General features: G+C 41.7%; 2 protein-coding genes across 2 annotated transcripts; one reads left to right on the forward strand and one right to left on the reverse strand.

Moving 5' to 3' along the window:
- Positions 1 to 274: 274 nt before the first annotated feature.
- SMIM27 (small integral membrane protein 27) lies at positions 275 to 2,245 on the reverse strand. The gene is made up of 3 exons (XM_055294035.2): positions 2,094 to 2,245; positions 799 to 1,045; positions 275 to 481 (listed from the first exon to the last, which is right to left on the reverse strand). The coding sequence occupies exons 2-3, from the start codon at positions 841 to 843 to the stop codon at positions 359 to 361; spliced, it is 168 nt and encodes a 55-aa protein (XP_055150010.1). The 5' UTR covers positions 844 to 1,045; positions 2,094 to 2,245; the 3' UTR covers positions 275 to 358.
- On the forward strand, positions 476 to 12,485 carry TOPORS (TOP1 binding arginine/serine rich protein, E3 ubiquitin ligase). The gene is made up of 3 exons (XM_055294014.2): positions 476 to 844; positions 2,324 to 2,518; positions 8,931 to 12,485. The coding sequence occupies exons 1-3, from the start codon at positions 842 to 844 to the stop codon at positions 11,868 to 11,870; spliced, it is 3,138 nt and encodes a 1,045-aa protein (XP_055149989.1). The 5' UTR covers positions 476 to 841; the 3' UTR covers positions 11,871 to 12,485.
- The last annotated feature ends 443 nt before the right edge of the window (positions 12,486 to 12,928 follow it).

A 12,928-nucleotide genomic window follows, 5' to 3' on the forward strand; every position in this document is an offset into this window, starting at 1 on the left:
GAGCTTGCAGTAAGCCAAGACAGTGCCACTGCACTCCAGCCTGGGCAACAGAGCAAGACTCCGTCTCAAAAAAAAAAAAAAATCTTTCCGAATCATTTTTAAAGAATTTAGAAACTTGATTGAAAAGCTTATTCCAACTATGATATGACACTCGAGACTGTCAGATCTAGGTTGCTGTTAATTTTGTCATGAGAATGTAAAATACTAAAATCTGTAAGTGAAAAATTTGCATACTAGTGCTTGTTATAAAGGATAATGCAAAAATAAACTTGGGAACTTTGCATTATGAATTTTATTTTTAAATCTACATAAGCATGAGGGAAAGAACTGTATTTTCAGAGAATTAAATCCAGAGGAGTTACAAATTTTCATTCGTCCCAAAGATTTTGTCTGGGTATTTCTTCCTTAGCAGTCGTCTTGCAGACACCATTGAAGCATAGATGATGCAGCCCCAGGAGATTAAAACGATGGCAAGCAGCAACTAAACCAAAAATCGCAAAGGAGGTGTGAAATGTGCCTGATATTTCCCCTCGCCCCCGTCAGGTTACCGTGTGCCATTGCTAAGGTGGGAATTAAAGTAACAAAATCGAATAAATAGAGTTCCAGTGGCGGGTACACCCAGCAGCCTTTACGTAAGAAGCGGAAGATCGTATCCTCCAGGAAGAGGCGGAGTCGAGGTGAGGGAGTGAAATGCTTAATTCAGGAATGGATTTTGGAGTTTCTGAGTGCTGAAGAGGCCTTTCCGCCTGCGGGCCCAGTGAGTCGACACGGTGGGGGCCCGCGATCCCTGGGACTTACCACTGAATAAATCCAGTCCAGCGTGCGACGACTTACTGGCTTCATGGTAAGGAGGCGGCAGCAGTCCGCGGGAGCTGGCGGGAGCTGCGGGCCTTACAGTAACCTCCCAGGCGGTGGCCGCCCGGCGGCAGCAGCCATCTTTTAGCCGGGCACGAGCGCCCGCCCACTCGCTTCGTGCAGCGCTGTCGCTGGCCTCTTCCGCCCGGAGTTGGGGGGGCGGTATCACGTGATCGGGGGCCTTGCCCGCCTTTTAGAGAGGGGAAATAAACGAGAAAATGTTAAAAATTGCCTTTTTTTTTTTTTTTTTTTTTTTTGCCGACTAGAGAGATAGGAGATAGGCGTGCCTCCACTGGTTTTCTTTCTAGTTGCAATGCAATATTAATGCAGGATAAGGTGATGTCCTGTCCATTTAAAAGTTTATTTGAAAAACAATCCACGTTTTAAATATTAGGTCTGGCTCTAAAGCTGGAAGAATTAACGCTTTCTCCCCCGCCCCCCCCCCACGCCTCCCCGCATCTGATACCACACGATTTAGGTGGACGTTCTCCTGTTCATCTTTGACGTAAAAATACCACCCACTCTTTTATATGTGACAAATCGTTGTGGGAACCTCTGTAAATCGAGCCATTCTTCAGAAACGTATAGCGTGATGTATATCTCTAAGAAGAAATACGTGGGACGCGTTACTCGCCATAATATACCAGTCAAGCAACAAGTGTTTGTTGAGCGTGTCTGATGTTCTTGAACGGCCGCGCTTGAGATACTAAGCCCCGAGCACGGCAGTTTGGCGGGCGAGCGTACCAGGTTCAGCTCTAGAATGTTTGGGACATCACATTTGAGGCCTGAGGAGTAGAATCTGGCAACGGGCCGCTTAGGCTCTAGATGTTCTTTATACCTCGCAGTTGTCTTAAAAGACTTTTAGTCTAGATTTCAGGGAGTGGGAAGGGGAAGAGCGGAGAAAAACGTGGTCTGTTTAGGGGGGAGTCCAGGCCCTGTTTTGTTAGGTTGTCCTGTTTCTCCCCAGCCTGGAGGGGGTCCCTCTCTGAAGACTTTATAGGATACTGGTTGGGTTTTGGTTTGGGATCCCGTTGGACTCCCGGTGTTGCTTCCGGGAGGCGTACAACAGGAGGTGAGAGACTTCAAGTCCGTCTAACAATTCCCCTATCTAGACACTAGAGACAATTTCCTAAGTTTCCGCAGAGTTTGGTGAGGTTGAAACGACATTGAACTAGTTCTCGTGTTTTCCGGGTAAGTTAGGGGCGAACATTCAGTCAGTGTCCCCAGTGGCTGAGTACCAGTAACAAGATGGGAGGGTCGCGCTGCCCTCCTCCCGGGTCTGGAGCGGCGGGGGAGGGGCCGCGTTTCGGCCGGTGCGCTGAGCCCCGCCCTCGGGGCCGGCGCCCATCTGCTGCGCATGCGTGGGGAAGGCGGGTGTTGTGTTTTGACGCGCCGGGAGCTGGGGGGTGGGTCTCGCTCTCTGCCCTGCTTCCCAGCTGCCATTGGTGATGAGCGCTTTGCGTCACAGGGGTCGCAGCCGCCGCTGGGGTCTCCGCTGTCTCGCGAGGAGGGTGAAGCGCCCCCGCCTGTTCCCGCTTCGGAGGGTAGGCGGAGAAGTCGCCGGGTACGCCTTCGCGGATCCTGCCGTCACCGACCTAGCTTTCTGGGCTGCCGGGAGCTCGCGGCGAGCGCCCTAGCCAGGCCTGCGCCGGCATCCTCCGAGGTGAGTGAGATTCGGAACAATGGGACGCGGGGGTCGGAAGGGCCGTGCGAGCTGGTGCTCCCTCCTGAAGCAGCGCCTCGGGACCTGAGGGCTGCGGTCATGGCCTGCGGGGCTGTCCGGGCCTCGACGGGCCAGAGCCAGGGCCCCCGGGCGGCTCCTGCGCGCACCTGTGGATTGGTGCGGGCAGGCGAGGGTTGCTCTTCCCACGAGCGCTCCCGAGGGGCGCGAGCCTGGCCGAGTACTGGAAAGAGCTTGGTCTCAGGGAAAAGCAAAAAAGCAATGAGACTGAATCGTGGCGTCACCACTTACAGGATATGTGACCTTGCCTAGGTCCCCTAAGCCCCTGAGCCTGCCTGTAAAATGGGAATAACAATATTTAAGTTCATTGTGGTTATGTAATGCTCATGGTGCTTATCTTAGTCTAGTGGCAGTTCTGAACCAAAGTAAACGACTATCACCGTGGCTTTGGGACTTGTTTGTGTTGTGTTAAACATTCTGAGCAGAAATTGCCCGTGACTTGTTCATCCATCAAGTTACTGCAGCTTTCCTCATGGGTTGCTGATTGTAGGCTGGAAGGGGGCAGTGCTGAGATGAGCCACATAGTGATTTAAGAGGAAAACGGAGTAGACCTTTTGATAGGTAATTTTCAAGATTATTTAAGATAAATTAAGAAACAGCTGCCCAAGATTTAAGTTAATAGTGGTGAGAGCTTTCTGGGTTTTGTCCATGAAATGCAAAGAAAGCTATACAATCAGCTAAAATCAATCATACTTGTCTGGAATGGGTGGTTTTAGAGGCGAACGGTTCCCAGCCAATTCTTTTTGCTGGAATTGGAATTAAATTTGATAGGATCTGGTCAGTAGATCCTATGACTTTTGTATCTTCTTTTGGAGTTGATTAAATGCAGTTCAGAGAGGTACAGTGATTTTTTTAAGGTGGCAAGAGGTAGGAACCAGTTTATTTTTAACAGTTGGGTGATCTTTCTATTTCATCTACTCGTGAACCCTTTTTAGTCACTTTGCCTAGAAATATTAAGTATAATAATTATATTAAGTATGATGATTATTTTGTTGTTATAGGCTATCCTCCGTCTGGACCCTTATTGTAAGTTATGGGTGATGAGCTACTAAAATTCACTTCGTGTCCACATAACATAAAGAACAGTGTTGAGTTCTTACTGTGCACCAAGCACTGTGCTAAGGGTTTTTATGAAGTATGTCCCGTCACACAACCACCTTTTCAATTCCATTTTAGAATTGAGAAAACGTGAGATTTTGAGAAAAAAGTTCCTCCAGGTTACACACTTAATAAGTGATGGCGATTCTCAGCCTTGGCTCTGCATCAGAATTAACATCACTCCCGCAAATGTAATCAGCAGATGATTAAATTTTATACACAGTGTATGCCATAGATGACTTTTTATTTTTATTTATTTATTTATTTATTTTTTGAGACGGAGTCTTGCTCTTTCGCCCAGGCTGGAGTGCAGTGGCGCAGTCTCAGCTCACTGCAAGTTCCACCTGCCAGGTTCACGCCATTCCCCTGCCTCAGTCTCCCGAGTAGCTGGGACTACAGGCGCGCGTCGCCACGCCCGGCTAATTTTTTGTGTTTTTAGTAGAGACAGGGTTTCACCGTGTTAGCCAGGATGATCTCGATCTCCTGACCTTGTGATCTGCTCCCCTCGGCCTCCCAAAGTGCTGGGATTACAGGCATGAGCCACCACGCCCGGCCATAGATTACTTTTGGAGTAAGTCTGACTTTAATTCTACAGAGCAGTTATACTTCATTTATATCATTGTGCAGTTTTTCAAATATCCAGTCTCCTAAAATGTAGATTCGAGCTTCCTGATTCTTTATCTCCCCCATCCATTTTCCCTAGATGTGTGTCCATATTAATTGTCTGAAATTTCCCCGAATTGTTCTTATCTTTGTTAAAACCAGATTTGAGGATTTTTCGGGAAAGGGAAGTTTTGGCTTAATCAGTTTATACTAAAGATGGTGAACTTCATTTAGGATTTGGGAGACAGTTTAGGAAGTGCGACTGGAAGAACTGATTGTCTCCTGTGAGGAAATGAATAGTCCTAATTCCTAGAGTGCTAGGATGGAAAAACCTTAATACAGGCTTCTTACAGAACCTGAAGCACTGTGTTTTTCATCGGGTCTACCTTTGCTACTTAAATTCAGAATGTCTCTTGCAAATCAGCCACTCTTGTGTGTGTGTGTGTGTGGCAGTTTCGCTCTTGTTGCCCAGGCTGGAGTGCAGTGGCGCAATCTTGGCTCACTGCAAACTCCGCCTCCCGGGTTCAAGCGATTCTCCTGCTTCAGCCTCCCGAGTAGCTGGGATTCCAGGCATGCGCCACCACGCCCGGCTAATTTTTGTGTTTTTAGTAGAGATGGGGTTTCTCCATGTTGGTCAGGCTGGTCTCGAACTCCCGATCTCAGGTGATCCGCCTGCCTCAGCCTCCCAAAGTGTTGAGATTACAGGCGTGAGCCACCGCGCCCGGCCAGCAAATCAACCACTCTTAATCTGTATCTAGTCATCTCAGTTTTTATGCCTTAATTTGTAGTTTTAAACAGCTTTGTTAAGATTACATTCCGGGCCGGGCGCCGTGGCTTACGCCTGTAATCCCAGCACTTTGGGAGGCCGAGACGGGCGGATCTAACACGGTGAAACCCCGTCTCTACTACAAATACAAAAAAAAAAAAAAAAAAAAAAAAAAAAGCAGACCGTGGTGGCGGGCGCCTGTAATCCCAGCTACTACTGGAAAGGCTGAGGCAGGAGAATGGTGTGAACCCGGGAGGTGGAGCTTGCAGTGAGCCAAGATCACGCCACTGCACTCCAGCCTGGGCGACAGAGCAAGACTGTCTCAACAACAACAACAAAAAGATTACATTCCATCCATAAAGTTCACCCGTTTGAAGTTTATAAGTCAATGATTTTTAGTATATTTACAGAGTTGTACAACTATCACAATAATTAATTGTAGAACATTTTCATCATCCCAGAAATAAACCTCTTTACTGCCCCAGCAGCAGCCACCAGCCTCATTTCATCTCTATAGCTTTGCCTATTCTGGACATTTCATATAAAAGGTATCATACAATATGTGGGTTCTTGTGAATTTTTTTTCATCCGTTTAGCATAATAAAAAGGTTCATCCATGTTACAACATGGTACCAGTATTTTGTTCCTTTTTATTGCCAAATAAAATTCCATTGTATGGATAGACCACATTTTATTAATCTGTTAATCAATTGATGGGTATTTGAGTTTCTCCTTTTGAGGTATTATGACTAAAGTTGCTGTGAATATTCATATACAGTTTTTTGTGTGGACAAGTTTTCATTTCCCTTGGGTATATCTAGGTGTGTAATTGCCGGGTCATATGTTTGACTTCATTTGCGTTTTAAAAAACATTTTAATTTAGCATTTAGTGATGATTTTGAAGAGCTAATTACTTATTTGATGATCTACATGCATCCCAATTGTTTGATGTTTCTTTTTCTTTTTTAAGATAGAGACTGGATCTCGCTTTGTTGCCTAGGCTGTCTCAAATTCCTGGCCTCAAGGGTCTCCTGCCTTGACTTCCCAAAGTGATGGGATTACAGGCGTGAGCCACCGTGCCCCACCTCTTTGATGTTTCTGATGAAGACCGTTTGTTTATTTTGAAATGGGGTCTCATTCTGCCGCCCAGGCTGGAGTGAGGTGGTGCAGTTATGGCTCACTGCAGCCTGGACCTCCCAGGCTCAGTTAATCCTCCTGCCTTAGCCTCCTGAGTAGCTGGGACTACAGGTGTGCCCATCATGCCCAGCTAAGATTATTCTTTTCAGCTAATGATTCCTGTGTAGAAATACAAGAATGAATTCTAATTTATTATTATTTTTTAACCTGTTATGGAGGACATTACCAGTCATTCATTCACCTTTTACTGTCAAAGTGGTTAACAGGCTTATAAAACTAGAGAAGGGAAGGGTAAGGTTTCATTTTTTTTTTTTAAATCATACTTTGTTGAGATTTTACTTTATTTGAACTTCAAGTTTACTACCTAATAATTCCCTTCAATAAATTCATTTTCAGCTGTAATTTTTATATGAACTGGAAGTGTTCAGAAAACACTAAAATTCTATTTCAAAGAACTAAGTGAAGATAAAATGTATTAACTTGGAATTCACGGGTCTTTTTTCCAAGTCCAGTAATCCTTTCATTATATAGAGGAGAAAACTAAAGTCTAGAGTAATGTGGTTTTCTTCACATTAACTAGAGCTAGTTCTGGGTGAAGCCTGGTCTTCAGTCCAGATCTTTTGATAACCTCTTTGATTCCCTCCCAACTTCTCTCTGTTCCTTCCCTCTACCACACACACAGTCTCTGAACTGAAAGGTTTTTATTTTTATGTGTGTGCTTCTTTAAATTTCCTGAGTAGGCAGATTAAAAAATGTTAAAAGTAGAGGGAAATGCTGAGAAAATTGTGCAGTATTAGGGTTTTAGAGTGTTTATGAATAAAAAAGCAATATTATATATTTATAATTATGCTTTTCCAGACCTTCCAGGACAGTGATGATTTTTTGCATTTTCAGTTCAGTAAATAGAAGACTAGACATACCTGGACCCCTGAAGAAACGCTTAATTAGCATTAATTGATTCTCTATTAAGTTATGTTCTTGAGAAAGCCACGGTGTCCTAAAGTGAGCAAGTTTAATATGAAAGCTATGGTGGAATACTTGTATTTCAGTCATGAGTTTTTGTTGTGGGTTTTGTTTAATGGTTTTTCTTATAGTTTGTTAAGGCCAATGAGTCTATTTAGAAAATTACAATTCTGTTATTTGATTAACTTGACCCCAGTTGACTAGTGATGGAACTTCCTGTGATAAAGGAGGTGGAGGAAGATGAATATTAGGCCCGGGAAACCAAGGGCCTAGTAGTTTTTTGTTGTTGTTTGTTTGTTTTGAGACAGAGTTTCACTCTTGTCACGCAGGCTAGAGCACAATGGTGCAATCTCTGCTCACTGCAACCTCTGCCCACTGCAACCTCTGCCTCCTGGGTTCAAGCGATTCTCCTGTCTCAGCCTCCCAAGTAGCTGGGATTACAGGTGCCCGCCACCATGCCTGGCTAATTTTTGTATTCTTAGTAGAGACAGGGTTTCACCATGTTGGCCAGGCTGATCTTGAACTCCTGACCTCAGGTGATCTGCCTGCCTTGGCCTCCCAAAGTGCTGAATTACAGGCATGAGCCACTGCGCCTGACCCCCCAGTAGTCAATATATTCAAAATGATTAGTATAAAATGCAGCTTTGGAGTTTATGAGATAAAGCCAAAATGCATACTAGATTTCAGCTCTAGCAAAGTTTTGAGCCAATGTAAACTGATAAAACAAACTGATCTTTAATATTCTAGTCATCCATATGGGAAAGGATAATAGGGAAGGGGACCAAAAACATGATTTCAAGATATTCTGTGGCCTGACTTTTGGATTAAAGAAAAAAAGCTAAAGGAAGACTTATTAGGAATGCTGAATGGAATAAGTTATTAACTGAATATAATAGTGTAGTAATAATAGTAATACAGTGTAGTAATAATAACAGCTAACATTTACTCAGCACCTACTGTGAGCCAGGCACTGCCTCTTGGCTGCTTTTTCGTTTATTATTTAATCTTCACTAAAAGTTTCCTCTCCCTTTTTAAAATTAGCTTTCTAAGGTTGAGAAAAGAATCTTTCACTAAAAACCATAGGATTGGTTTAAACAGGTGAACTTTCTGGTATGTAAGCTATATGTCACCAAAGTTGTTTTAGAAAAGTACATATAAAATATCACAGATAAATCAGTCTGTATTGTTAGTGGCATATGTATATGAAAGGTATAAAGCCATGCATAGAAATAACATCAACTGAGGACTGTGGTGTTTTTGTTTTTTGTTTTCTAGAGAGTGATAGGAGGGGAAGATAAGGGGCATAAGTGGTGGATACATGGGTATTTGGTACGTTTTTTTTTTTATATGTCAGATATTTCTCAAATTATTTTTAAAAAGAATAATAGAATGTTACATAATATTTGAGAGCTTTACTATGTACCAGGTGCCTTTTCTGAGGGCTTTTTACATCTTCACAAACCCTGTGAGGCAGATTCTGTTATCACTGACCTGCAGATGAAATTAGAGCACAGAGATACTAACTGGCACATAGTCACACTGGTAGTGTGGAACCGGGATTCAGTCTTAGGAAATCTGACTTCAGAGCTTATGCTTTAAGCACTATATTACTATGCTACAGTGTCCCTTTATAACAAAACAAAAGTAATGGGTCACTTAAGTATTTTCACCAAAATATGTTTCAAGGTCTTTATTTGCATTTTTGTTGAGACTATTTAGTCATTCCTCTAATATCAGGTTACTGATATATTTCTTTCCCTTTTACAGATAATGGCATCAGCTGCTAAGGAATTTAAAATGGACAACTTTTCACCTAAAGCTGGCACTAGCAAATTGCAACAGACAGTACCAGCTGATGCGTCTCCTGATTCTAAGTGTCCCATATGCTTGGATAGATTTGATAATGTGTCTTACTTAGATCGCTGCTTACATAAGTTCTGTTTTCGCTGTGTACAGGAGTGGTCAAAAAACAAAGCTGAATGCCCACTATGTAAACAGCCCTTTGATTCTATTTTCCATTCTGTGAGGGCAGAAGATGACTTCAAGGAGTATGTCCTAAGGCCTTCGTATAATGGTTCTTTTGTCACCCCTGATCGACGATTTCGCTACCGTACAACTCTGACAAGGGAACGAAATGCTTCTGTTTATTCACCTAGTGGTCCTGTGAACAGAAGAACAACAACTCCACCAGATAGTGGAGTACTATTTGAAGGGTTAGGCATTTCAACAAGACCTAGAGATGTTGAAATTCCTCAATTTATGAGACAAATTGCAGTAAGGAGGCCAACTACCGCAGATGAAAGATCTTTGCGGAAAATTCAAGAACAAGATATTATTAATTTTAGACGAACTCTCTATCGTGCTGGTGCTCGAGTTAGAAATATTGAAGATGGTGGCCGCTACAGGGATATTTCCGCTGAATTTTTCCGTAGAAATCCAGCTTGCCTTCACAGATTAGTCCCCTGGTTAAAACGTGAACTTACAGTTCTTTTTGGAGCTCATGGATCTTTAGTGAATATTGTCCAGCATATTATCATGAGTAATGTTACTCGCTATGACTTGGAGAGTCAGGCATTTGTGTCTGATTTAAGACCATTTTTACTTAATCGAACTGAGCATTTTATACATGAATTTATCAGTTTTGCCCGATCTCCTTTTAACATGGCAGCCTTTGACCAGCATGCCAATTATGATTGCCCTGCTCCTTCATATGAAGAAGGCAGCCATTCTGATTCTTCAGTCATAACAATATCTCCAGATGAGGCTGAGACCCAAGAACTGGATATTAATGTAGCCACTGTTAGTCAGGCACCATGGGATGATGAAACTCCAGGACCATCTTACTCAAGCTCAGAGCAGGTACACGTTACTATGTCTTCTCTTTTAAATACTTCTGACAGTTCAGATGAAGAACTTGTCACAGGAGGAGCCACGTCTCAGATACAAGGAGTACAAACCAATGAGGACCTAAATAATGACAGTGATGATTCTTCAGATAATTGTGTCATTGTTGGGTTTGTTAAACCACTAGCTGAGAGGACCCCAGAACTTGTTGAACTGTCCTCTGATTCTGAGGACTTAGGTTCTTATGAGAAAATGGAGACAGTGAAGACACAAGAACAAGAGCAATCTTACAGTTCTGGTGATAGCGATGTTAGTAGATGCTCATCTCCACACTCTGTCCTTGGAAAGGATGAACAAATAAATAAAGGTCATTGTGATTCTAGTACAAGAATCAAATCAAAGAAGGAAGAGAAACGATCTACATCATTGTCATCTCCCAGAAACCTAAGCTCATCTGTAAGAGGAGACAGAGTATATTCTCCATATAACCATAGACACAGAAAGAGGGGAAGATCAAGAAGTTCAGATTCACGTTCTCAGAGTAGAAGTGGGCATGATCAGAAGAATCATAGAAAGCATCATGGGAAGAAAAGGATGAAAAGTAAACGATCCAGAAGCAGGGAAAGTAGCAGACCTAGAGGGAGAAGAGACAAAAAGAGATCAAGAACTAGAGATAGCAGTTGGTCCAGAAGAAGCCAAACTTTGTCTCTAAGTAGTGAAAGCACAAGCAGATCAAGGTCTCGTAGCAGTGATCATGGTAAAAGAAGATCACGGAGCAGAAATAGAGATCGTTATTATTTAAGAAATAATTATGGAAGCAGATACAAATGGGAGTATACTTATTACAGTAGAAACAAGGACAGGGATGGGTACGAATCATCTTACAGGAGGAGGACTCTGTCCAGAGCTCATTATTCTAGACAGTCTTCAAGTCCAGAAGTTAGAGTTCAGTCCTTTTCTGAAAGAACAAATGCTAGGAAAAAAAATAATCACAGTGAGAGGAAGTATTACTACTATGAAAGGCACAGATCAAGGAGCCTGTCTAGTAACAGATCAAGGACTGCATCTACCGGGACTGACCGGGTGAGAAATGAAAAGCCTGGAGGGAAACGAAAATACAAAACACGCCATTTGGAGGGTACTAACGAAGTGGCTCAGCCATCTCGTGAATTTGCTTCTAAAGCAAAGGACAGTCATTACCAAAAATCTTCATCAAAATTGGATGGAAACTACAAAAATGAGAGTGATACCTTTTCAGACAGCCGATCATCAGACAGAGAGACAAAACACAAAAGGAGAAAAAGGAAGACCCGGAGCCTAAGTGTAGAGATAGTTTATGAAGGAAAAGCTACTGATACAACTAAACACCATAAAAAGAAAAAGAAGAAACATAAGAAGAAGCATAAGAAGCACCATGGAGATAATGCTTCACGTTCCCCAGTTGTAATTACCATTGACAGTGACAGTGATAAGGATTCTGAAGTAAAGGAGGATACAGAATGTGACCATAGTGGTCCTCAAGACCCTCTACCAAGTGAGTTTTTGGCTCCTTCCTTGGAACCATTTGAAACTAAAGATGTAGTTACAATAGAAGATGAATTTGGTGTGCTGGACAAGGAATGTGATATTGCCACACTTACTAACAACTTGAATAATGCCAACAAAACTGTAGATAATATTCCACCTCTGGCAGCTTCAGTTGAACAAACTCTCGATGTAAGAGAAGACAGCACCTTTGTTTCTGATTTGCAGAACCAGCCCACTAACATTGTGTCTATTCAAACTGAGCCATCAAGGCAGTTGCCATCTCCACGGACATCATTAATGTCAGTATGTCTTGGTAGAGACTGTGATATGTCTTAAAACTGCCAAAGCATTTCATTGAGAATTCTGATGTTATAAAAAGAAAAAAGGAAGAATGTCATCTACTGCAGTCTATTTAAAGATGACATTTGGTGAAAGCTCTCTTCCTCCTTACAATATTTTAAGTGATTTTTTTTTTGGTGTTAATTTGTAAAAATCATTATTTGTTCAAAATGTATGTCCAACCCTCAAAGATATGCACTTTTAAGTGAAGAAAATGATACTGCTAGCAGTTTATTTAAAACTTGGGGTCCTTTTTAAATAAGAAAAAATATAAATTTTAGAAGTTATTTCATAAAGCCATATGGTATTGACATATTTTTAAGGTAGTCAATGAGTATTTTTGAATTTTTTTTTTTTTGAGAGTTATTCTGGAAATGTGTTATAAGCTAGGAGAATCCCTTTGGACAGTCTTTATTTTTCTTCTTAAAAATTTATATGATTCAAAACCATTTCTTTAGGTTAAATTGAGGCATTTTAATCTGCACAGTTTATCTTCTGCCAAAATAAAAATTTACTATTTCCTTTATATACTTGTTTATCTGGACTGCCAGTAAAACAAATGTGTATTCAACAAAAGAAAAAAAATAAAACAATAACACTTTAAAACAAGAATCAGACATTTTCCTATGCAGTATTTTTTTTTAAAGTTTATTTTAGTAAAGTTAAAATCTTGAATGTAGCTAAGGGCATAATTATGTCATAACTACTGAACTTCAGGTGAACAAATACTTTATAGTTTTAATTATTTTAGTTCTTTGATTTTGAGGAGTATCTTATTTGCTTTCTATCATCAGTAAAAACAGCATTTAACTTGCTAAATAAACATGAAAAACCCTTGTCATACTTTTACATTGGTAGTTCTTTTATATAAAGTGGTTATGTTTTATCTTGTTTTAGGGATGATAAAATTACATCTATGCTGATGTAGGGTTGCCACTGAACAGTGGAGCTTGAGTTAAATCTTAATTCAGCCTTCAGTTTGCCTTTGCCTTGCTACCGTATTCATTCTTTATTCAGTAGAAATTGCAGTGCCTACTATGTGGCAGGTTCTGCAC

This window comes from Symphalangus syndactylus, chromosome 9 (genome assembly GCF_028878055.3).
Source record: "Symphalangus syndactylus isolate Jambi chromosome 9, NHGRI_mSymSyn1-v2.1_pri, whole genome shotgun sequence".
Taxonomy (NCBI): domain Eukaryota; kingdom Metazoa; phylum Chordata; class Mammalia; order Primates; family Hylobatidae; genus Symphalangus; species Symphalangus syndactylus.

Coding starts and splice junctions, on each gene's coding strand:
- SMIM27 (XM_055294035.2), bottom strand. CDS start 843: ATGAAGCCAGTAAGTCGTCGCACGCTGGACTGGATTTATTCAGTG. Junction 482..798: donor TGGACTGGATTTATTCAGTG/GTAAGTCCCAGG, acceptor TTTTTGGTTTAG/TTGCTGCTTGCCATCGTTTT.
- TOPORS (XM_055294014.2), top strand. Junction 2,519..8,930: donor CTGCGCCGGCATCCTCCGAG/GTGAGTGAGATT, acceptor TCCCTTTTACAG/ATAATGGCATCAGCTGCTAA.